Below are 25,046 nucleotides of genomic sequence, written 5' to 3'. Positions count from 1 at the left end.
GAAGTAAATGCCCACTAGCAAAATGACTTAACCAACCAACAAATCCTGGTAAGAGCAAGGCAAGGGTAGAAATTTATGTTAATAGCCTTTTACATTGAGCAAGCAAACCCACAAACTAGAATTATATCAACAAGAAAAAAAATTAATGAAAAAGAGAATGGTTAAATGTGAAAACTGTTCCAAGCTGAAAAAACACTACTGTATTTGAAGAAACTACAAAAACTGAATTTGAAAGCAGTAGGCTGCTCAGAATAACAAAACAGCAATGCTTCAGTTGCTGGCTGAAAGTTAATTTAAAAAGTTACAATTCAGTACAAACACATGACATGCAAGGTGAAGATGGAATAACAATGCAGAAGATACTCTATGAATGGTACTTTATAAAACATGGTAGAAATGCTGAGAAGTCCTGATAATACACTTTTTTATATAAGTAACTTAACAAGTAATTACATAGCTATTGGTTCCCTAACCTACGGCAGCTTAAAAATTCAAAATTCTCTTGGTGGCGCTGTTACCGTGAGTGTGTAGGTGACAAGGTCCTGCCCACCATCGATTTGAGGAAACACCCCAGCGGAGAGCTCAATTCGTTCTCTGCTGGCTTCCGGTTAACATCAGAAGTTTTCACGCAGCTGCTGCTTCGCTTTTAAGCTTTTGTTTGCACGAATTTGGTGAAATATTCAGAATTTGTTGCTTTGTGGCTTGCTACCATTGTTGAATTGCTGTTCGAGATATTATTTACTTAACGATGTTGGATTCCAGCTCATCTAGTATTCGCTTTTGTTCTGAGGGTTTTAGAACTAGGCTAACTAAGCTTTCTTAAGATTCTCATATAAAATGCACTAAATATAGGGGCAAGAATGCAATAAGGATAATACTTGCATAAAGTGTCAATATTGGGAGGATAAGAAATGGAAAACCTTGAAATCTCATCTAGATAAATTGGAGAGAGATAAGAAGAGGAAAGCAGCCATTAGGGCTGAAAGTAGGGCCAATGTAGATTTCATTCCTTTGGAAAATGTAGGAGATGACAGAGCTACCACTCCTCCAATTCTTCCTCCTTTTCCTATCCTAAGCCCTCCTACTTTACCGTCTACCCCTGTTCCAGGTTTCCATGATTCCGCTCTTAGTGCCATTGCCAGCCTCAAATCTAGGTTTGATTAGAAATTTAGTGTATTATCTAGTACTATTATGGAAATGGGATCAGCTATTAAATCTCTAATGGAAAAAAATGTAAGTATTGAGAGTGCAGTGAGAAGTGAGAATGCTGTGTATATTGAGGAGGTGGCTGTCCGTCCCACCAGTACTCCTAGACGAAGGTCACTGCCCTGCTCCCCCGCACCAGGGAGAAGACATACCGGAAGTCCAAGGGAGGCTGGCGGGTTTTGCCCACAGGCAGTCGCCCCCTGTCGAGCCTGCCATGCGCTCCCAGGCTCTGACTAAACACCATTGGAGAGGCATTCCTATGCATCAACTTTCTTTTGATTCAGAATCTTCCAGTCCTCACAAGAAGCTCCCTTTATCACAACTCTACTTCTTCACACCCTCTTAAGAGACATGCGGATATTAGCGATGCTTCTCCTGGCTGTCAGGAGTTACAGGTAGACTAGCCCACAACCTTCCTGCAGTTTTCAAGTCCAGCCTGATTCTCCTGCTCATCGTCGTCATTTCTTCAGAAACAGCCCTGAGCGCTATAAACGCTCTAAGCTCCCAACTTCTTCCGAGCGCCAAGCACCCACCAACTCGCGCCAGACTTCCGCTGATGAGCTCCCGCCACCTCACACCAGAATACTGCTGATGAGCGCCCAGCGCCTGCCGTCTTGCGCCAGAATACCACTGATGAGCGCCTGGATCCCGCCGTCTCGCGCCAGACTTCTGCTCTTAAAGCGCCCGGCGCCAACTCCCAAACTTCCGATGCCAACAGCCGAACTCCCAGCTTCTGCTTCTAGAGCCCCTTCACCTTCTTCTGTTATTCCGTCTTCCTCATCAGTCCAGGAAGATTCTTTAGCCCCACTCAAGCGCCAATTGACCGAGCTTATGGGGTTTTTTGAAGAAATCCTCTTCTGCTCCAGAGTCTAAGGATAAATCATTGTCTCCTATCTCTTTGGAGGAGGAAGAGATTGTTCAGGATATGGTTCCCTCTGTTTCCTTGTCTCTTATGCGTTTCCTCCTGGATAGTTTTCCTGATTTCTTCGTGCCTGCTTCGCCTACTTCTCTAGCTTCTACCTTCCTCACGAAAAAGCATTCATCAGAATGTACCAGGTTACCCAAGCTAGTTCTTTCCTCCTCCTCGAAGAAGGCTCTCAAAGAAGTTCATGCCTGGCTGGCCGCTAAGAGAGAACAGGGCAAAGCGACATTTGCTTTTCCATCCAGCAAATTGTTGAAGATGAGGTACTCTTACTATGCCACCAAGGAAGCTCCTTCCTTGGGAGTTCCTGCCTCCTCCCAAGGGGACTTCTCTGGAGGGATATCAGCACCTTGATTGTGCTCCTACTGAAGACGAAGTTTCATATGGAGACTGTTCGCACAGTTATGTCCTCAGTACAACGGGGACTGGATGGTCACTCTGAACTGGATATGCAGGATGCGTATTTTCACGTCCCTGTTCATCCAGACTCATGAAAGTTTCTACACTTCGTTTTTCAGGACAAGATACCACAGTTTCGGGTCCTATGCTTCGGCTTATCGACGGCTCCTCTGCCACGTGGAAACTCTGGACTGTGTAAAAAACTTGTAAAAAACTTTGTCAGCATACGGTGTACTTCCTCTGCTGCAAAGTTTCCTACTAATGTAGTGGCGACCCTTGGCTATACTGCCACGTCCATTACAAGTTGAGAGAAGCGCTGACCAGAGGCAGTACTACCTGCAGCAGCTCTCTCAACAGGTAAGGAAACAACAAACATTCAATGTTAGCAACCTTTCTATTTCAAATTCATTACTTACTTAAGGGGAGCATTTGACGAAAAAATCGAAAAATCAAAATTTTCTGATATTTTATATATGGCATCATTACATATCCTGACTATCTTCTCAAAAAGTTTTATTAAAAAAATTCGCCATAGTTTAGAGTTATAAACAAAAACAGTAACCCTATCATAGACAAAATTACATTTTTCGTATAATGTAATGATAATGTCAGTATATCGGTAGTAATTTCCTTTTAGCTATGAAATAATAATATCTAAATGCATTATATGGCAACCCTGTGGACCTAGTACGCATCAGCGAAAAGCCAGGAATGCCGCAGGGCAGGCAGTGACGCCAGACAATCAGTCAGTAGCAGCTCAGAGCTTGACTAAGTAAGACGTCGCGCTGCCCAACCTGAGCCGTGTTTTGACACTCGCTTCATCTAGCTTCATTTAACGAAGTTATATTACTTTGCAAGTCTATTGTTATATATTTTGGCTTTTCAAATATGTTATAAAAACATCAAACTGTGTAACAGCAAGCAAATAAATACACAGAGAAGCAAAAATATCAGATATCTCAAAACTAAAGTTATCGACATTCAAACTGCATCTCCTCCATAACGAATGCACAGATCTCAATGAAACAAAAAGCAAACGAAAGCTAAATAAATTGTCTACAAACAAATAGAGAGTTTTTTTTTTCATTTTGTCCTCGAAAATTTTTGGGGAATTTTTTCCAAAAATCAATCTAAGTTTTTTCAAAAAAATATTCATAAAAAAAAGAAAAAAATTGAAAAAACGCTCTCTTACTTTGTTCTAATATATAATATCTGTCTACCACGTAAATTTGAGCTCTTAGTTTGCAGAAGTTATGGAGGAGATGCATTTTGAAAAATTTGTGGGGGTGGGGTTACCAGCTAATGGGGGCGGAAGACGAAAATTATGGTTACAGTCCTTTGCCCTATACAAAAATAAACCCAGGCACAAAATTTGAAACTGATTCATTAAAAACACGGGAGTTATTAGCGAAAAAAACGATTTTATCAAACGCTCCTCATATCGTTATAAAACTTTGAAGGCCAATATCTCAAAACTAAAGTTATCGACATTCAAACTGCATCTCCTCCATAACGAATGCACCGATCTCAATGAAACAAAAGCAAATGAAAGCTAAATAAATTGTCTACAAACAAAGAGAGGTTTTTTTTCATTTTGTCCCTCGAAAATTTTTGGGGAATTTTTTTCCAAAAAATCAATCGAAGTTTTTTCAAAAAACGAAAAATATTCATAAAATAAAAAAAAAATAAAAAAAAAAACGCTCTCTTACTTTGTTCTAATATATAATATCTGTCTACCACGTAAATTTGAGCTCTTAGTTTGCAGAAGTTATGGAGGAGATGCATTTGAAAATTTTTTGGGGGTTGGGTTACCAGCTAATGGGGGTGGAAGATGAAAATTATGGTTACAGTCCTTTGCCCTATACAAAAATAAACCCAGGCACAAAATTTGAAACTGATTCATTAAAAACACGGAGTTATTAGCGAAAACGATTTTATCAAACGCTCCCCTTAATGCTTTGGAGTAGAATATGTCCATGCTTTTTCCCACCTCCTAACAATGTGGATTCAGCTATGCAATTACTTGGTAAGCTACTTATATAAAAATGACATTTTTATGATAAAATAAAAAGTTTTATAGATACTCGCCAAGTAATTACATGATTGGAGCCCGCACTCCTCCCCTTGCATGGACATTAGAGCATAAAACGAATTGAGCTCTCTGCTGGGTTGTTTCCTCAAGTCCCGAATGGTGGGCAGGATCTTGTCACCTACACACTAATGATAATGGCACCACTGTGCGAATTTTGAATTTTTAAGCTGCTGTAGGTTAGGGAACCAATAGCTATGTAATTACTTGGTAAGTATATATAAAACTTTATTTGATCATAAAAATGTCATGTTTTTGGAGGGAGTACACTGAATGAACAGAATATCACTGTAAGGATCAGGACGTTGTCTAGGAATGCATATTATGATCTTTCTTTGAAACACTGATTCCTGCATTAAGATGCATTTCACACAGTTAAATGCTATTTTATGATTAATTGGTATGCAATAACAAAAATGTAACGGGAAAAATTTAATTTTAATTTTAAGTGTGAAATTAATTGATGGAGAATTTTACCATTTTATTTCCTGAAAGGTTTAAAAGTAAAGTAACCCATGAATAATTCAGTAATGCAACTAACGCATACATCAGTAATGCAGCCATAGCATACAACTTTATCAATTAAACTAAACATCTAAATAAGCACTATAAGTAATGTTGATTGAATGTTTTCTTTTGACATGAGTGAATGTTTTCTTTTGCTTTGACTAATATTAGTTTCACAACAAACCCGTTAACTACAATGTCCATTTCATATATCACAAAACATACGCCAAAAATTCCAAAGAAGGAAGCTGTTTACGGCAGGAGTAGCTCAACAGATCCATTGGTTTCCTGTCACAACCCAGCTACATTCTTTGTTTGTGTGTGTGCATTGTTCCTGATTCTTGTTGTTTGTATATTTTCCTCATTTTCATAGTTTCATTGTTTTCATTTATCATTGATTTTGATGTTGGCTCAATGTTTTAATTCTTTTATTTTAGTGTGTAAGTACAAGTTACTGCCACTGATAATCTTCGTGTAGTTACTCTAGATTTCTCCACTGTTTCTGGTTGTGTACAATTAATAAATGAGCCAGACACACCAATTGGCAACTGTCTTGACCTTGTATTCACAGATGTTACAGGAGAAGGTTTGCCAGTGGATTCATTGGATCATTGTTTGATTAAGGTTAATGTGGAGATGGATCATGTTGTTCCTGATGTTAGCTTTTCAAGAAAGGTATACTTGAACTCCCAGGCCAGTTAGGATGGTATTCACTGTGATCATATTGGGCTCAGTTGGAGCTATATTTATAGAAGTCCGAATATTATTGGGTACTTAAATCGAGAAGAGAATTCCTTCCAAAATCCTCAAGTTTTGTCATAAAGATAAGCTATGGTTTATTGCTGCATGAAAAATGAAGCTTATCATGTATGGAGAAAAATCAATCAGACTTTTTGTCCCATAGTTTCGTTGAGCTTAGAAATCAAGCTCAGGTCGTCTATGAGAGAGTTGAGGGGGCTTATAATGAGGGTGTGAAGAAGATTGTTGATGACCATAAATGGTGATCACTCTCAAGTCATCAGTCTTCGGAACTGATTCCAGCATGCCCATGCTCTTCAGACCTAAGTAGTGCTTAATGGCCTTAGAAAAGTCAAAACTTTACTCCTGGGCCTTAGACAGTTATGGTGGTACAGTATAGACCCTAATGGGATCACTCCTATCTTTGTAAAAAGACTACCTATTTTATTGCTCCTAAGATTACTACTATTTTCAGAAGATTAGTTGGACTTACAAGTTTTCCTTCTGTTTGGAGGAAGGGAACATACTGCATTACCTAAGGGACTAAGTTTGCCCTTATGCCCCTCTGAATATAGGCCAATATCAATTACCCGTTTTATCTAAGGTCTCTTAGAAGCTGCCCTCAGGCGTCTTGTCGGTTTGTTGAAGATAATAACCTGCTATAGCTGGTTCACTTAAGGTAGATTCTTGTGTGAGCCCTATGCCTGTGAGGCATTTGTTTGGCAGCCTCTCATTGGCTGGTACCGGGAGGTAGGCGGCTCACTCAATGTCTCATATTTACATCTGTGGCTTAGAAAACTGGCAATATGTTATATTTCTTCATTTATCTCACGTTTTGCACAAGTTAGGAAAGTTTTGGCTATACCATAGGATTCAGTATTAATTGTACAACTAAATCATGGTTTCCTGAAATCAATAAGATAAAACACACAGGAATTACAAAGAGTAAACGTGAAGAGAGAAGCATTTGATTATACATGCTTTACTTGTCATCAGATTTTGCATCATTCATGTGATCAAGATAAAATTAATCTTGTGCTTTCATACAATAAATTCACCCTGAATACGCTGGTGATTTCAGATTTTAGATGCTTGTGATATGTGAAGAGAAAATGAAGAACATGTCTTATTTTTTTGCATCTGTAAGTGACTCTGTTTGCCGAGAGATGGTGATCTGCAAGACACTGTGTTTGTCCTCTTTGCCATTGACAATTGGCAATTAGCGATATGAGAAGTTTGCAGTTTTGACAATATTTATCATGTGATTATGTAGTTACATTTTTGTAAATAAATGCATAGAATTACCATGGTGACTGTCAAACATTTTCACTCCAATATTATCTATGTCTGTATGTCAGGACATATCTGATAAAAAAAAATAATCAGATGGATGCATCTGGATGTGTTGGCTTCAATTTAGTCTGGGTTAGATATTTGCATACTGTAGGCTACATGGTAAATAACAGGTCTTCATTTGGTTTTAATAGACAAGGGAATAACAATGTATCTATAATTTTCCATTCTTTTTTTTTTACCAATAGGTAATGTCATGACCATATGCATGATTTTCCTTTATTTTTTTAAATAATGATAATGATGTAACAAAATATGTAAGATTTTCTTTTTTCTTTTTGTTCATATAGATAGCCTAATGACATAGCAATGTAAGCCTACAGTATATGATTTTCTTTTGTTTATAGGACATAATATATATCTGTATGAATTTCCATTCTTTTTGTCTAAATAGATTGCAGTACAACAGTCTTCTGATTCGTCTCATTATCCTACGTGCACTATGATGCAGGGGTGTGGGAACGTTTAAGGGAATTACACTTACTCAGATATGAATTGAATGATTCAAGAATAATGAATTACCTCAGGAGTAAACTAAACAAATGTTTCCTCAACATTGTCGTATACGGAATTAGAAAAAAATAGATTGCTTATCAAATGTAACATGTATATAAAGGAAATAAACATTCTGGTGTAAGAGTTAGCTCAAACAAATTTTGAAAAGACACAATTTTATATTCGTTACATTGCCAATAGATTTTATGGTAAATAAAAAGATATACTTACGTTTATTGAATGAACATATGAAAACCATAAGCTTTTGATGTTACTGACCAGAGAAACAAGCGGCCATAATAATGAACTCATAATTATGTAGGCCTGTTATTTATCATGTAGCCTACAGTATGCAAATTTTTCGCCAAGACTAAATTGAAGCCAACACATCCAGATGCATCCATCTGATTATTTTTTTTCATATCAGATATGTCCAGACATATATATATATAATATTGGAGTGAAAGTGTTCGACAGTCATAATGGGAACTCTATGCCTTTGTTTACAGAAAAAGTAATTACATAATAATACGGTAAATATTGTCAAAAGTGCAAACTTCTCATATCATTAATTGGAAACTGTCAATGTCTGAGAGGATCTTGCAGATCACCATCTTTTGGCAAACTGAGTCAAGTACAGATATAACATATAAGGCATATTCTTCATTTTCTCCTCACATATCAGACGCATCTAAAATCGGAAATAACCAGCGTATTCAGGGTGAATTTATTGTATGAAAACACAAGTTTTATTTTATCTTGGTCGTATGAATGATGCAAAATCAGATAAGTAAAAACAGGTATAAAGAATTAAATGCTTCTCTCTTCACTTTTACTCTTTGTAATTTCTTTGTGTTTTATCTTATTGATTTCAGGAAATCATGTTTTAGTTGTATAATTAATACCAAATCCTATGGTATAACTAAAACTTTCCTATCTTGTGCAAAACGTGAGATAAATGAAGAAATATAAGCAAATTGCTAGTTTTGTAAGCTACAGATGTAAATGTGAGACAGTGAGCGAGCCGCCTACCTCCCGGTACCAGTCAATGAGAGGCTGCCAAACAAACGTCTCATAGGCATAGGGCTCACACAAGAACCTACCTTAAGTGAACCAGCTATACCAACATTACAGTTTGGGTTTTTGTAAAGGCCTTGGTATTCTTGTCAATTCTGCTGTCTTGCAGAGTGCTTTTGATGAGGATACAGAGGCATGCATGGTAACAATGAAATCTTATTTATTGGTCAAGCTTGATGACTTTATATCTACAGACCTAGAAACTCCCGAGATAGTGCCTTTAAGGTTTTTCTGTGTCGACAGGTCATACCAGGAAGCAAGTTACAAAAAATAAGATTTTGTTTGGCTGTAAAGATTATTGTAAGAGCCTATGATAATGGGATGGATGGTGAATTTCTCTTCCTAGACTTAGTGTTCATGAAATTAAATTGTTAACCATATCTGTGTCTTTAAATACAATGTAGATATTAATTCAGTTTTGATGGAAAGTTCATGTTAGTGAAAATTGACATGGGCATATTTTTCAAGGGATTTATGCGACACTCATTAGGGGAAGGTTTAGGCAGTTAATTGTATCGTCCTCATCTTTACATAACTTGTCTTATTCTTCCATTATAGCATCCTGGTCACTTTGACTTCTGGGGTTGCATGTATGTTTTACAAGATGGCTATGGTATTTGGGGTATCTTCAGCTTTGTCAGTGTTCATGCATCTCTGCTGTTTCATCTGTTTCATGCCTGATGGTTAGTTCTCTTAAATTATATCTTCTAGGGTTTTATTGTTTAGATACAGATGCTTGAGTGTGTGGTTCCTTCTGCCTTTCATATACACAAAGCAGGTCTTTCCTTTTTTCATTCCTCTCCACTTACATGGAAATTATGGCAAAACAAATTTAATCTTTTAAAACTTTTTTGATAAATCAGTACTAAAGCAAATTTTCCATCTTCTTTGTCAATCATTGCTTCATCATTGCATAATAAAAAAAAATAGTGACTGAAGCCAGGTTTACAGCTAGGAACTGATAGATCTGCAGCACACATACAAATATTGTAAATTTGTGTCACATTAGCCCTCCATCCAGATTTTTGTCTGAAACAATTGACATTTGAAATGGGCACTATAAGTAAAGGATTTGTATTAACACTTATTTTGTTTTTTAATATTTTTCAGTTTCTTAAGCTGGGTGATGAAGAGCTGAAGGTGGCAAAATTGCTTGGCATAACAGAAGGAGTTTTAGTAAAGTTAACAATGGGTCAAAGGAGTAAGGTTTGTAACCTTTGTTATAAAATGTACTTACATGATTTGTTATCGATTTACATTTGTGTAGAAGAGGTCCTAAGCTAAACTAGCAGTGGCTATTAATGTGCTTGTTATTAGCATAAATGAGATTGCAACTATTCATGTTGGATATGCTTTGCATATTTCCCTTTTCTGTGTGGGGTTATTTTCATTTGAACACTGGAATCTTTAAGGTTAGGTTTTCATGGTAAAATTTGTTGCTATATGATGATGTAGAAAAAATGCCTTCCATTACGTAGACCCCAGTGGTTGGCAAACCACTCAGGTCTGTCAGATACCAGCCTCCTCCATGTTTGTTAAATTAACCATGTTGCTGCTTTTAGCCTTTTTAGAAATGCTATATTTCTGTGTTGATGGTTGTGTATTTTTCTTGTGCACCTTTTGATTTTAATATGTTTTTGGCCTTTGAAGCAAATTTTGGTTATATTAACATTTAAAGGTTGATGTTAAAAATTATGTGGACTATTGGAAGGTATAATAAAGTTACTACTCGTTGCACCCTTGGGACTTTTGAAGTACTGTTGTTTCAAATTTGCCATGGTATTGGGAGTTTTCCTAATACCTTTTAAATTTACAGTACAGTACTTGAAAAAGACACTAAAACTCCCAATCGATCCCTCAGTACATGTGCAGTACTTGCAAATAAAAACTGATTTAAGTTGGTGCTTACATCATTATCATTTTGAATGTATTGAACTTCTGAGTATTAATAGAGTTCATGTACAACTACTCCAGCATAATAAAGTGCTAAGATTGGTTTGGGTATGTTTTCTTGATGTGCTGGAGGTGAGGGTTGTAGTATCATTGCACAACGTACTACTCAGAATGATGGAAATAACACAAGATACTGTTTAGATCAATAATAAGCGTAATTTATAAAAAAAATAATAGGATAACACATAAGAAAGGGTACAGTAAACATTGAAACAATTTGCATTACACTTTCCAAGTTAGACCCAAGTGGCAATGAAGAAACTGGAAGATAGCATGTCCCAGTCTCCACTCACACAATTGTACACAAATATATGATATTTGCAGTTTTCAAATGTTTTATTAAAGACTATGGAAAATAAAAAAATATTTCCTTATTACATTCGAACTACTATATAGCGAATTCTTGAGCTGTTTGGTTTTCTTTCCTGATGAATATTTAAACAGTCACCTAATCAAATGATTCAGTTGTTTATTTAGCCTCATAAAGAAACAGTACACTAGTTAACTTTTCCTTACCTGTATATTGTTATATGTATGTGTTATACATAGCATATTATGTAACTTAAGATTTCACATCTAACCTAATAAAGGGAAAAGCTGGTGTAAAGGCATTTGGTTGTGCTGATTATTTAATACTGTATAGCGATGCATATTTCTCTTTTAAAAAAAGTGGAAAAACAAATATTTTGTCAGCATTTTTGTATGTTAGTGATAGTACGTAAAAAAATCTTTCATGTACACTACAAATATGGTTTTTTTTATATTGTAGTTGCTTGTTTCATCCTCAAGGAGTTACCTTCCATGGTCTATCAGAGCTCCATGGTGACCAAACTAATATCAAAGAATTTTCCTCTAGTTGGTCCTTTTGGCCAGGTATTGTGTCATAATGATTAACATCATAACATGTGATGGAGCATATAATGGACTCAAAGATAAGAGGGGCACTTTCCCTTATCTTCAGCAAAGCTGAACCCAGTTTTTCCAACGTCTAAAAAACCTGCAAGAAAGAGAAGTGACTACTGTGCATGCGCGTCCGCCCTCTTGTTTACAACTGGGCCGTTGAAGACCAAGGCGCTCCAACACTCTTTTGCTCTATAGCAAACAGTTCATGTTGTTACCAGCACTCCAAAAAAGTTTGACTTTTTTCTCCAATTTCATTATTGAGGATCATGGAAACATCAAAAATAGCAAGAAAGTGCTTAATATTAAGTTCCTGTTAAAAGTTTTAGTTTTAAACTTTTGGAATTGATAATTTGTTTGTAAAAGCTGGAATCTGGGTTGTTGATTGCTACCTAGTTTCATAAAGTGAAAATTGTTTTAAATTCTAACTAAATTGTCTTAACTAAAAGAAATGTTCTACAACTTATCATTAATAAAGAAAATCCTTTCAGATTATATGATGTCTACAATAATCTAGGCAGTAAGTGAGAATAATTTAGACTGGATTAATAGTGGATGTTGTCTGTAGCCCATGTCCTAGGATTATGTATCCTTAAGTGGCCTAGCTCAGACCGAGGGCCCTAGGATCAGATAGTAATATTATCTGGGCAAAATAAATCGATAGCCTAACAATAAGGCTACATATTAGTATAATTTTTTCCTTTTATATAAGCCTGTGCCCTTAAGCATGAGCTAAATAATCCAGGACTAGTCTAGGCATTACCTTATATCAAGTTAAGTGATACTTTTTATGAAACTTCCCATTTTTGGACTAAATTGTCACCCTAGACCATGTAACCTAGGACTAGATGAAATAGTAAACTGTGCTGGATGAGCTGGTAACCTAGCCTTAAGGCTGCATACTAAGGTAATTGTCTTCTATGTGACCCATACCCTTAAGTGTGAATTAAATAATCCAGACCAGGCAGTAGCCTAGATTAGAGTGAGTTATAGCCTGGCTATAAGGTTATGCATTAGTGAGTTACTGTTTTATATAGTAGACCAGAGAGCCTAGGATTGGATATAAACAACAACCTGGGTTAGATTAAAAAAAATAGTAGACTAACTATAAGGTTACAAATTAGTACGTTTCTGTTTTTATATAGCCTATACATTTAAGAGTTATCTATAATAACCTGGATTAGGCAATACCCTATACTAGGTTAAGAAAGAACAAATAAGCTTAGGATTATATATAAACAGTATCCTAGGCTCAATAAAATAATCTAGTTTTTTACATATCTGTAAGGCTACATACTAGTAGGGTATTATGTAGCCTATATCCTTAAAGGTGATATAAACCTAGAACAGGCAGTAGCCTAACCAGATTAAGTAGGAACCCCTTTTTAAGGAATATCCTACTGTTAGCCTAAAACAGCGATTGCCAAATATCAGATAAAAGGGTAGTCTTGGCCACATAAAACAGAAAAGCAGATTATAAGAGGATTATTTTCTGTATAGTTTGTATCCTTAAGTTTTAAATAAGCCTAGAATAGGCAGTGGCCTAGAATAGGTTAAGCGAGAACCTTCTAAGAAATCCTTGCACAGGTATGAAAACTAACCTAATCTTTAGAGGGTTTAAGTTAATATAGATATTTAATTAAGTGTATTACAACTGCATACTTGTAATCAAGTTAACCTGTAATTTGGAAACTACTGTATTTGAGGAATTACAGAAGTGTCCCTGATTTAAAAACAAATACTAACTAGATTCTAATAACAACTGGTTTTATATGACTACAGGGCCACCATTAGGCAGGCTCCTCAGTTCAAGTGTTCCGTAGCAAATTGCTTGGTTCACTTTTTGCCCTTGGGTACGGCCCATACCACCTGCCATGAGCATAGTCCTTGTAAAAAACAAGGAAAATTTGCTTGGTCATCAGATGTGGGCCAGATTTGTAGCATGCTCCTGGCGGTAAGTTTTAAGGACGAAACAGCTCGTTTTAAGCTGTCTCGATGGGTCCTAGGGTTCAGTAGGGGTGAGGAAGGGGGTGATTATATCTTTCTGACAGAACCTCGGCAGCAGATATATTAACCCTTAAACGCATGTTGGACGTAGCAAACGTCGACTAAAATTGTCTGTTGAATGCCGAGTGGACGTAGCAAACGTCGACTACAAAAAATTTCAACCTTCGGTCAACTTTGACTCGACCGAAATGGTCGAAAAACGCAATTGTAAGCTAAAACTCTTACATTCTAGTAATATTCAATCATGTCCCTTCATTTTGCAACAAATTGGAAGTCTCTAGCACAATATTTCGATTTCTGGATCGGGGTCCCGTGTCACCCGGTGAAAAAGTCCATTCAGCACTTATTTCTAGGTAATTCCGTTGCTAGATACCAGAGAAAGCTAAATGAAATGCTGGAGTTACTACCCCCAGAGCGAGCTCCACTAGATGGAGTCGTGTATGGAAAAGGGTGAACTACAAAAACACGGAACCTTATCCTATAGAGATCCCCAATGTCAAAAGTCCCAATGAGAGAGGTGCTGATACAAGCCCATGCACTACTCGCGGACTGTATACAAGGCAACACTAGCCGCATTCCATTTTAGCACGTTTTTTCGTTCACACGTAATTTCGTTGTGATCCTACTGTCATTGGGTCTGCTATTAGGCAGGAAGTATTTTCTTAATACAAGCCTATTCAGGTGCTATTCTAAGCTCATGATCTTAGACGGTGACCACTTACATTATTTTCATTACATGAATTTAGAGGACCTTACTAATGTTCAGGGTAGAATTCTCCTAGTTTTCAACGTCTCTATTTAAGTCTTTAATAGCATAAGAATGATGTTTATTTCTCTGTTATTATTTCACCGGGTGACACGGGACTCATCCAGAAAAAGGATTTTGACAAAGGAAAATCTATTTCTGGAGAGGGGCCCGTGTCACCCGGTGACCCACCCCTGTTTTTCATTCTCTCCCTCCCATGGTAAACTTCATTCTAGTGGTCCCATGGTAAACTTCATTCTAGTGGGGTGGGTGCTAACATGGAATGCGGCTAGTGTTGCCTTGTATACAGTCCGCGAGTAGTGCATGGGCTTGTATCAGCACCTCTCTCGTTGGGACTTTTGACATTGGGGATCTCTATAGGATAAGGTTCCGTGTTTTTGTAGTTCACCCTTTTCCATACACGACTCCATCTAGTGGAGCTCGCTCTGGGGTAGTAACTCCAGCATTTCATTTAGCTTTCTGGTATCTAGCAACGGAATTACCTAGAAATAAATGGACTTTTTCACTGAAATAGATTTTTTTTGTCAAAATCCTTTTTATGGTGAATTTTTGAAAAAAACGGGCCCCTCCAGAAATTCTTTCGATTTTGTCGTTTTTTGCACTGTTCTAATTAGCCGTTACATAAAGTTTTATATTTTTATGTGTGCAATTTCATGTAAAAAACAGAAAATAACTCATGGTTGTAGCTTTTATCAGTTTTGAAATTTTTCATTAAATCATAACTGCCAAATTTCAACCTTCAATTGCATTTTGACTCGACCGAAATGGTAAAAAACGCAATTGTAAGCTAAACTCTTACATTCTAGTAATATTCAATCATTTACCTTCATTTTGCAAACCAGTAATTTGAAGTCTCTAGCACAATATTTCGATTTATGGTGAATTTTTGAAAAAACTTTTGAAATTCTTTTCATCACGTTGTCGTAATGTTTGCACTGTTTTATATATTAGTCGTTACATAAAGTTTTATATATGAAAATGTGCGCAATTTCATGTACAATACAACAGAAAATAACTCACGGTTGTAGCTTTTATCAGTTTTGAAATATTTTCATATAAATCACGATAACTGCCAAAATTTCAACCTTCGGTCAACTTTAACTCGACCGAAATGGTAAAAAACGCAATTATAAGCCAAAACTCTTACATTCTAGTAATATTCAATCATGTACCTTCATTTTGCAACAAACTGGAAGTCTCTAGCACAATATTTCGATTTATGGTGAATTTCTGAAAAAAAATTTTTTTCCTTACGCTTCTGCGCTGCAGTAACTCGGCTGAACATCTCAGAAATTCTTTCATCATGTTGTCGTAATGTTTGCATCGTTTTACATTAGTCGTTACATAAACTTTTATATATGAAAATGTGTGCAATTTCATGTAGAATACAACAGAAATTAGCTCATGGTTGTAGCTTTTATCAGTTTTGAAATATTTTCACATAAATCACGATAACTGCCAAAATTTCAACCTTGTCAACTTTAACTCAACCGAAATGGTAAAAAAACGCAATTGTAAGCTAAAACTCTTACATTCTAGTAATATTCAATTGTTTACCTTCATTTTGCAATAAATTGGAAGTCTCTAGCACAATATTTCGATTTATGGTGAATTTTTAAAAAAACATTTTCCTTACATCTCGCTGGTAACTCGCGTTGAACATCTCAGAAATTCTTTCGTCTCATTGTCGTAATATTTGCACCGTTTTATATTAGTTGATACATAAAGTTTTATATATGAAAATGTGCGCAATTTCATTTACAATACAACAAAAAATAACTCATGGTTGTATCTTTTATCAGTTTTGAAATATTTTCATATAAATCACGATAAATAGAAAAAAATCGACTTTCGGTCAACTTTAACTCGACCGAAATGGTCGAAAACTGCAATTGTAAGCTAAAACACTTACAGTCTAGTAATATTCAATCAATTAGCTTCATTTTTCAACAAACGGGAAGTCTCTAGCACAATATTTCTATTTTTGGTGAATTTAAAAAAATTTTTTTTACGTCCGCTGCTATTTAAATTCATGCATCATTTTGTGATAATATTTCTCTGTGTTGCTTTGATCATTTTAAAATTTGTTATATACCAAAATCATCGCAATTTAGTGTACAATACAACTAAAAAAATGAACTCATTAGCTGTAACTTTTTGCTTGACAGCACGATTTGTATACAATTATATACGAAGTTTTTTTTTTTTTCGCTGTCATATATTCCAATATTTATATATGATAATGATATCTTTTTCGTTTCTGATAGTTGCATACTAAACTTCAGGCAATGACAAAAAAATGAGCCAAAATGAACTCTTAATCTTAAAAACTAAGCGTGCTGTGATTTTTTGAAAAACTTTTTTTTCCACTTCAGCGCTAACTCACCGAACGCAGAGGCATATGGGAGACGTTTTTGTAAATAGGGCTTCGGCGTTAAAGGGTTGAACCCTTTCGCAGAACAACAACAATGTTTTGGCCAAAACCCAATATTATCAGTTCGCAGTACCTCCCAGGTTAACCCCACGGAGGAAGTAGAGGAATCTTTACATGGGGTTGACAATCTTACTAAAGAATATGAAGTGGCCATTACCACTGAAATGACCCTGCTGAACCCAGAAGGCTCAGGAACACAAATTTTATCTAGCCATGGGAGAAACCTTCCAGAAGGAATTCTATTCCCCATGCGGCTATTGTTGCTGAATAGTATCTTTACCCCAAAAGGGATTCTAGGATCCACCTAACTGCGATTAAAATGACTACATTTTCAGAGGGGTATAGTAACTTAACCCAGGACTTATGCCCCATGATTAAGAGGCAGTTACAGTTCATTTGCTGAAGCTCAGTTAGACTGCGCAAGCTCCCCAAAAGGGACACAGTTTGCAGCATTTGATCAATTCTGTAAGGAAATTGAGTACCATTAAAGATGCCATTGCCACAGAAAGCCAATATATAAGGGATATGAAGCATGATTCCAAAAGGGAAAGTAAGTCGGTTGTGTACACCCCAAAGTGTAAAAGTACTACATCCTGTAACTGAAACATGAGTGTGGATTCAAATGCTGCCCAAACAAGGTCTAATGTTAGAATTCCTAGTGGAAACAATAAAATAGTCAGTTCGGAATAGAGAACTTCAGATCAAAACAATGGGCTCCAATACTCACCCCTGATGATACTTATAATCCTTGGCAAGACACCTCAATGTGCATTTTCTCTCCTGATGGCAAGTATGTAACTAATGAGAAAAACTATGGTCGAAAAGTTGTACATGTAGAATTTACAAACGGCAGCATTCCCAAATACAGAATGGCACCTGGTACCATCTTCACTAGACATGGAGAAACCACGAACAGAAATGGTTTTCTTACCTGTGCCTATAGCATTAAAAGCTATAGAAATCACCCTTTACCAGGTCAACAAAAAATTTATCTTTACTTCCATTTTGAATAAGACTCAAGATGCTCACCAAGTATCCCCAGCCTTCTGTCCCTTCACTTTCAAAATTGTTAATCATGTGAAGACAGATTTTCAGAATTTGTAGTGACTAAAAACAAGAGACAGTGGCAGAATTGAAACCATCTCCCACAGTCATCCCAGTTTCAGGAAATTCCACCAAGGAATGGGCAACACTACAACTCCCTTTTGAAAGGAAAAAACTCCCTTTAGATATAGCTACTCCGCAGTTTGGGACCCCTATGAGAAGGCTCTCAGAGGGAACAGCCTTGTCAGAATTTTATGCTAGGCTCTGATTTCTTAGTATTATAACCTCTACCACCTTGCTGGAAGTTGCCACTAAAAGGCTTCCAGAACTTCCAGAAGATTCCAGGATAATTTTTGCTGTTGAGGCCAAAAGTCTTGTGAGAAGCTGATGGGAAGCACTTTGTGACTTCCTAGAATGGCGCAAAAAAGCTCGAATGGAAGCATTGGAGGGCTCCTTCAAATCACTCTCCAATGTCACTGCATTATTACATTCTAACCCCTTCTGTAAAGACCTGTTTGAAGAGTCTGTTGTGGCTCAACTCAGTGAGCATGCCCGCTAACAGAATTGTACAGCGTACGCTCTTCTGGGAAAAGGGAATTCAGGAAACAAAGAACCCAAAATTTCCCTTTACCCAAACCCAAAAAAGGCTCGCTTTGATCAAAATCATACAAGCCTTCAGTCACCCCCAAAAGTTTTCCTCAAAAAACAGGTAGGTGGTCAGAAGGGACAATTCACTACGAAGGGACAACAGTAACAACAACAACAGCAAGGACATCCTTTTTCACACGGTCCAATAATATCTTACGGGAGGAAAACAGAAAAGCAAACCTTGAGCGTCTATCAAAGGAGGAGGCAGATACCAAGAGGAATTGTATGGTTGGGGGTCAGCTTCAATGACCTCACAGGCAATGGATGTTTTCCCTGTGGGGGGACAGCATTATTTATATGTGAGAAGGCCCTGTTAATGGGACCCTTAGAGAAACGTGTATATTCACCACCAAGTACGTCTCTTCAGTGTCTTCAAAAAGGATTCCTCCAAAAGAAGATTGATCCTCAACCAATCAACATTGAACAAGCACACTGTTTGCCAAAAGTTTCGGATAATTACTGTTGCACAAGTACGCTGAATCATTCCAAAAAGGACTTGGACAGTTTCTATTGATCTGAAAGATGCATACTGGCATGTCCCTATAGCCGTTCCCTTCCGCCCCATCATGAGGTTCTGGATAGGGAAAGATATGTACAGATTCAAAGTCATGCCCTTTGGGCTAAACATTGCCTAAAGAATATTTTACAAAATTAGCAACGGTATTCATTCAAGAACTCAACAAAAAGGAATACAACTAATAGCCTACCTAGACAACTGCTTGATCAGGGGCCCACAAGAAAAGAGTGCTTGAAAAACCTAGGAGCAATGGTCAACAGACTACAGTCAAAAGGTTTTATAATAAATTTGAAAAAATCCCACATCATGCCCAGCAGACTTTTTCAGTAGCTGGGACTGTGTTAGGATACTCTTCATGGCCTGTTGGCTCTCCCCATCATGCTCTAAACAGAATAAGGCAGGTCCTCGAAAGGTTCCTTGCACACCCCACAGTTTCCAGGTGGCAGTTAGAACGTATGATGGGTTTCCTGCAGTTCGCATAAGTAATAGATACAATACTTAGATTGCAACTAAAAATGTGAACAGATTCTGGCTATTACATACAAGAAAAAAGATGTGAGGCTGACCTCATCAAAAGATTAAAAATGTTGGGAAGATACTTCGCCCTTGGATCTGGAAGGAATCTCTGGCAAAAAAGGTCACCCTGACTCCTCCATCTGTATGAGTGACAATGCCTCGTTGACAGGTTGGGAGGATCGTCAGGTGGCAGGGAGGTGATCAGCTAATCTGAGGAATTCTTATATCAGTTTCCTGGAGCTGAAGGCTGTCTTTTTGTCTCTCAAAAAACTCAAACCTCCAGAAGAGAGAGACAACATAACTACAATATCCTACATCAAGAGGTCGGGATCACGTTCACCTCCTCTCAGTATGATAATGCTAGCCATCCTTCAGATGGCTCAAGCAAGGAAGTGGCACATGTCTGCAGTTCACCTCACCGGGGGTCTCATTGTAATAGCAGGCTCTCTGTCAAGGAAAACGATAGCCTCAATAGAGTGCATGTTGGACAACCACTCTCTTCAAACAATAGCCAACATGCTCCCACAACCAGAAGTGGACCTGTTCGCCATGTACGAGAATCACAGACTCCTAATATATGTGTTTCCGAACCTGGACAGTCAAGCAACAGCAAGAGATGCCTTTCTAAAGACTGGAACAAGGTGAGGACGATATATTTTTCCTCCATTGTCCCAGATTTTGAAGGTTTTGAGCAAACTTCTAACCTTCAAAGGAACAGCTTACTTAATAGTCCCAATTGGCCTAACAGGCATTGGTTCCTATTACTTCAACAATGGACGAAAAGATCAATTCCACTATCATCCACTGTTCTATCCCAGACAGTAGGAGGGAAAGTCGTTTACGCATCCTCCTTTCTGAACCGAGACCTTCACACATGGATTTTTTAAAATATCTGTCGTGAAAATTACTCATCCAACACTGGTAGGTACCTAGTGCAAAAATTACAGACATCATCTATCTAGCAGTACCAGTCTGTATGGAAGATATGGTTAGATTATATCCATACAGAGAGCCCAGTTGAGATTTCTATAGAAACACTTTATTTTTTTATATACTGTACCCTTTTGAAGACAAACACCTTGCAGTTACAACAGTCATGGCATACAAGGCTGCATTAACAGAACCCTTGCTTTATGGATTCTGGATTTACTCCAGTATAGAAGTTGTCACTTCCCTTCTACAGTCTTTTGCTCAACAAAGGCCCGCTCCCGAAAGGCTTCTAATTACTTGGTCTCTGAACAAGGTACTTAGACTTCTACCAACCCCTCAATTCAGTGGACCCAATACAACCACAACGCACATGCTACAAAAGGTGATCTTCTTGATTGCATTAGCATCAGGAGCTCATAATAGTGAACTGGGCTTTCTTAGACAGGGACGATGATCACACAAACAGCTAACCATCAATTATTGTCCCCTGGCCCACCATTCCTGACCAAGAATGGGATCCTTTAAAAAGGAAATCTGTTCTTATAAAAAAGCTCAATTTAGCAGACCAGACATTATGCCTGGTTCAAGCACTTAAGGTTTACCTAAAAGTCACGGCAAACATCCCAGAGGGCCCTATTTTCCTACACCCTAGCACAAACTAACCACTCTCCCTACAAGGGCTGAGAATGATTGTAGTGTCTCACATTAAAAAGGCAAACCCACACTCCTTTCCTAGGTCACATGATATTAGGACTGTACTGTAAGTACGTTGTTGGTCTTCTTCAGAAATGTCTCTTTTGAAGAAGTGTCTGAATGTACAAGGTGGTCATCAGTTAAATTATTGCCACATGCTCAAACAAATTCGACTATACTGTGTATCAGTAGGTGGCATGGTTAGTTTTAACCCCTAGGTGCTACGGCAGAAAACCAGGGGTCTTATTGACGGTGAGTATGCTTAACGTCATTGGGAGAAGGGCGACAGTACTGCAACCAAACCCAGCATGCTTAGGCAAGCCACTGTAGAACTACACCCTAAAATGTAAGTTTGCGCATAGCTTCCTGTTCCTTGGTACCAAGATCTGAAGAGTATTTGGAATAAAGAATGGGAATTGAAATTTGTGGCTTGACCTCGGACCAGAAATGTATTTTCCTTTGGGGTGTTGGGATTAAAAATTGAGAGCTTAAGCCTTTTTTCTCACCTATCAATTTCTTTGTAAAGCCCCTTGAGGACGAAACAAGCGACTATGCTATCAAAAACAGGTTTTGACGTAGAAAAACCTATTTTTGGTAGTCGCTGTTGAGTCCTCAAAACCCTCCCACTTTCCTGACCAAAAGGCACAGGATTTGGGCAAGGAATCATCTTGCATTGACCAACAGAGAGTAATGGCTCCTTGGTCTTTAACGGCCCAGTTGTAAACAAGGGCAGACACATATGCACAGTAGTCACTTCTCTTTCTTACAGGTTCTTATGATGTTGGAAAACTGAGTTCAGCTTCACTGAAGATAAGGGAAAGTGCCCTCTTATCTTTGAGTCCATTATACATTCCATCACATGTTATAATGTTAATCATTTTGACACAATACCTGGCCAAAAAGACCAACTAGAAGAGAATTCTTTGATAATTAGTTTGGTCACCATGGAACTCTGGTAGACCATGGAAGGTAACTCCTTAAGGACTCAACAGCAACTACCAAAACTAGGCTTTTCTTATGTCAAAACCTGTTATTTGATATCATCTTACTCACATCCTTCAGATTTTAAAGATATCATCCTAAAAAATTTATGTCAAACTTTGCACCATTTTGACATTTGGTTGTTTTCCATTTTTTAACACTACAATAAAGTACAGGTATTCAGCTTCAAAATGACACTAAAGCTAGCTTGTATCATAAAAAACATTCTTATATTTGCATATACACATACATGTAAACTGATCATGCTATGAAAAACAGCTTACAAACATTATTTAGGTCCTTATATAATGCAAAACTTTCTATTCATTCAGGAAAAATTAAACATTTTAAGCAGTATTTACTTATTTATTATGGATGATACAATGAATTCTTGTTTACCTCTGTTGATAAATTTTTTGTGAAACTGGGTATACTGTACAGTACTTTAATTAGGGATTACAGTATCCGTAATTATTAAGAAAAAGCATGCTATACAAGGCAGCATGAGGTCAGAGCTACACATTCATGAAACAAATGCTAGGTTTTCTTGCATGTAAAAACAGCACATGGTCAAAGAAGGCATACATTTGGTGTCACATTTTTTTTTCCTCAGGTGAAATGCTCAGGATGGCTGTCACCACAACAAACACAATAGCAAACCAGGCCATTTTCCCTTAGTTTGCTAGTCTGCTGGTAGAGCAGCTGCACACCAAGTGTGAAACAGCACTTTATTTTAACTTTATATATAGCATAACTGAAAAGTGGCCTTGAATTGTAATTTTAATGTATTACAGTAGTCATTTGCATATCTGAATACACTGCCAAGCATCTACCCTTACCATCTTCAGAGTATAATATAGATGTGCTGTATGATATTGTTAATAAGCTAATTTTATGAAACATAGTTAAATAAAAACGTGATTGTAAAATTGAGCTAATTTTTAAAAACATTTACAGTAAAAATTGAACTAATTCTGAAAGAAAATTATGAGAAAATTGTCAATTTTTCATTATATTTTGTACCTGGTCAGTTAACATTTAGGGGAGACTCATTTCATGACATTGTACGAAATATCTAGAGTGGCAGCATAAACTTTTAGGCTTTCATAATGTGATAATCACATTTTTTAAAATTTAGCGGCTGATTGGATTGTAGAGCAGATGTACACTATCTAAATTTATGTAAGATATTCACTTTACCTTGCAGTTTATGCATAAATGGTTAAAAGGACATTACAAGTGAAGATGACTTATAATGTTTTAATTTACATATGCTTATAAACCTAATTCATATTTTATATCTTGTTTTTCCAGAAAATATCAGAAAATGTCTTACAACGATTCTACGTTGCACTTATTTTATATCAGTTATGGCTGGGAACTGGAATATGGGAAGTTAGTGACCATTTCCATATGCATCGAGGTTTCACCCAGCAGCTCTTACTGGCGTCCTCATCTTTTTGTTCTTGTGTTCAGCATTTTTGTCAGGTAGGCTTATAATCCACGAGTGTTCTATTTTCAAACCATTTAACCTATTTAAAATCGTGCAGTTTCAGGATACAGTTGAACACCATTACGGTAATGAATATTAATCAGGAACTTTCATAATGTGCATCTGAAAACAAATAATAGTTAGCAAGTGTTTCAAGCCACATGAATTAGTTTCTATGAGAGTATAAACCCTCTTATATATTGTAGATATGCCTTCAGCAAAAACAGTCCTGGCTGGATAACAAGGTATTTAATTAGGCATTCAATTTTTCTTCAGTCAGACTGATGGACTTCATTATCATGGGTCCTGTTTTATAATATTGGTTTTATTTTCATGGGTATTAACCCTTAAACGCCTACTGGACGTATCATACGTCGACTAAAATTGTCTGTTGGGTGCCAAGTGGACGTACCGTGCGCCGACTACAAAAATTTCAATCTTCGGTCAACTTTGACTCGACCGAAATGGTCGAAAAACACAATTGTAAGCTAAAACTCTTACATCCTAGTAATATTCATTCATGCACCTTCATTTTGAAACAAATTGGAAGTCTCTAGCACAATATTTCGATTTATGGTGAATTTTTGAAAAAACTTTTTCTTACACCCGCGCTGTAACTCGGCCAAAATTTCAGAAATTCTTTCGTCATTTTGTCGTAATTTTTGCACTGTTCTATATTAGCCGTTACATAAAGTTTTATATATGAAAATGTGTGCAATTTCATGTACAATAAAACAGAAAATAACTCATGGTTGTAGCTTTTATCAATTTTGAAATATTTTCATATAAATCACGATAACTGCCAAAATTTCAACCTTCGGTCAACTTTGACTCGACCGAAATGGTAAAAACGCAATTGTAATCTAAAACTCTTACATTCTAGTAATATTTAATCATTTACCTTCATTTTGCAAACCAATTTGAAGTCTCTAGCACAATATTTCGATTTATGGTGAATTTTTTGAAAAACTTTTTCCTTACATCCGCGCCAGAAACTCTTGTCACGTTGTCGTAATGTTTGCACCATTTTATATTAGTCGTTACATAAAGTTTTATATATGGAAATGTGTGCAGTTTCATGTAGAATGCAACAGAAAATAACTCATGGTTGTAGCTTTTATCAGTTTTGAAATATTTTCATATAAATCACGATAACTGCCAAAATTTCAAGCTTCGTCAACTTTAACTCGACCGAAATGGTAAAAACGCAATTGTAATCTAAAACTCTTACATTCTAGTAATATTCAATCATGTACCTTCATTTTGCAACAAACTGGAAGTATCTAGCACAATATTTCGATTTATGGTGAATTTCTGAAAAAACTTTTTTCCTTACGCTCTGCGCTGTAACTCTGCCAACATCTCAGAAATTCTTTCAT

The 25,046-nt window shown here is 36.9% G+C and overlaps 1 protein-coding gene across 1 annotated transcript in view; it reads left to right on the top strand.

Moving 5' to 3' along the window:
* Positions 1 to 25,046, top strand: part of LOC136830919 (uncharacterized) — a 456,633-nt gene that overhangs the window by 391,116 nt on the left and 40,471 nt on the right. Inside the window, 2 exon segments of the mRNA XM_067090890.1 lie at positions 9,897 to 9,992; positions 23,490 to 23,663. Of these exon segments, the coding sequence (XP_066946991.1) occupies positions 9,897 to 9,992; positions 23,490 to 23,663 (270 nt within the window).

This window comes from Macrobrachium rosenbergii, chromosome 47 (assembly GCF_040412425.1).
Source record: "Macrobrachium rosenbergii isolate ZJJX-2024 chromosome 47, ASM4041242v1, whole genome shotgun sequence".
Taxonomy (NCBI): Eukaryota; Metazoa; Arthropoda; class Malacostraca; order Decapoda; family Palaemonidae; genus Macrobrachium; species Macrobrachium rosenbergii.
Note: the sequence above shows the minus strand (reverse complement) of the source record. Positions and strands in the feature narration are given on the sequence as shown.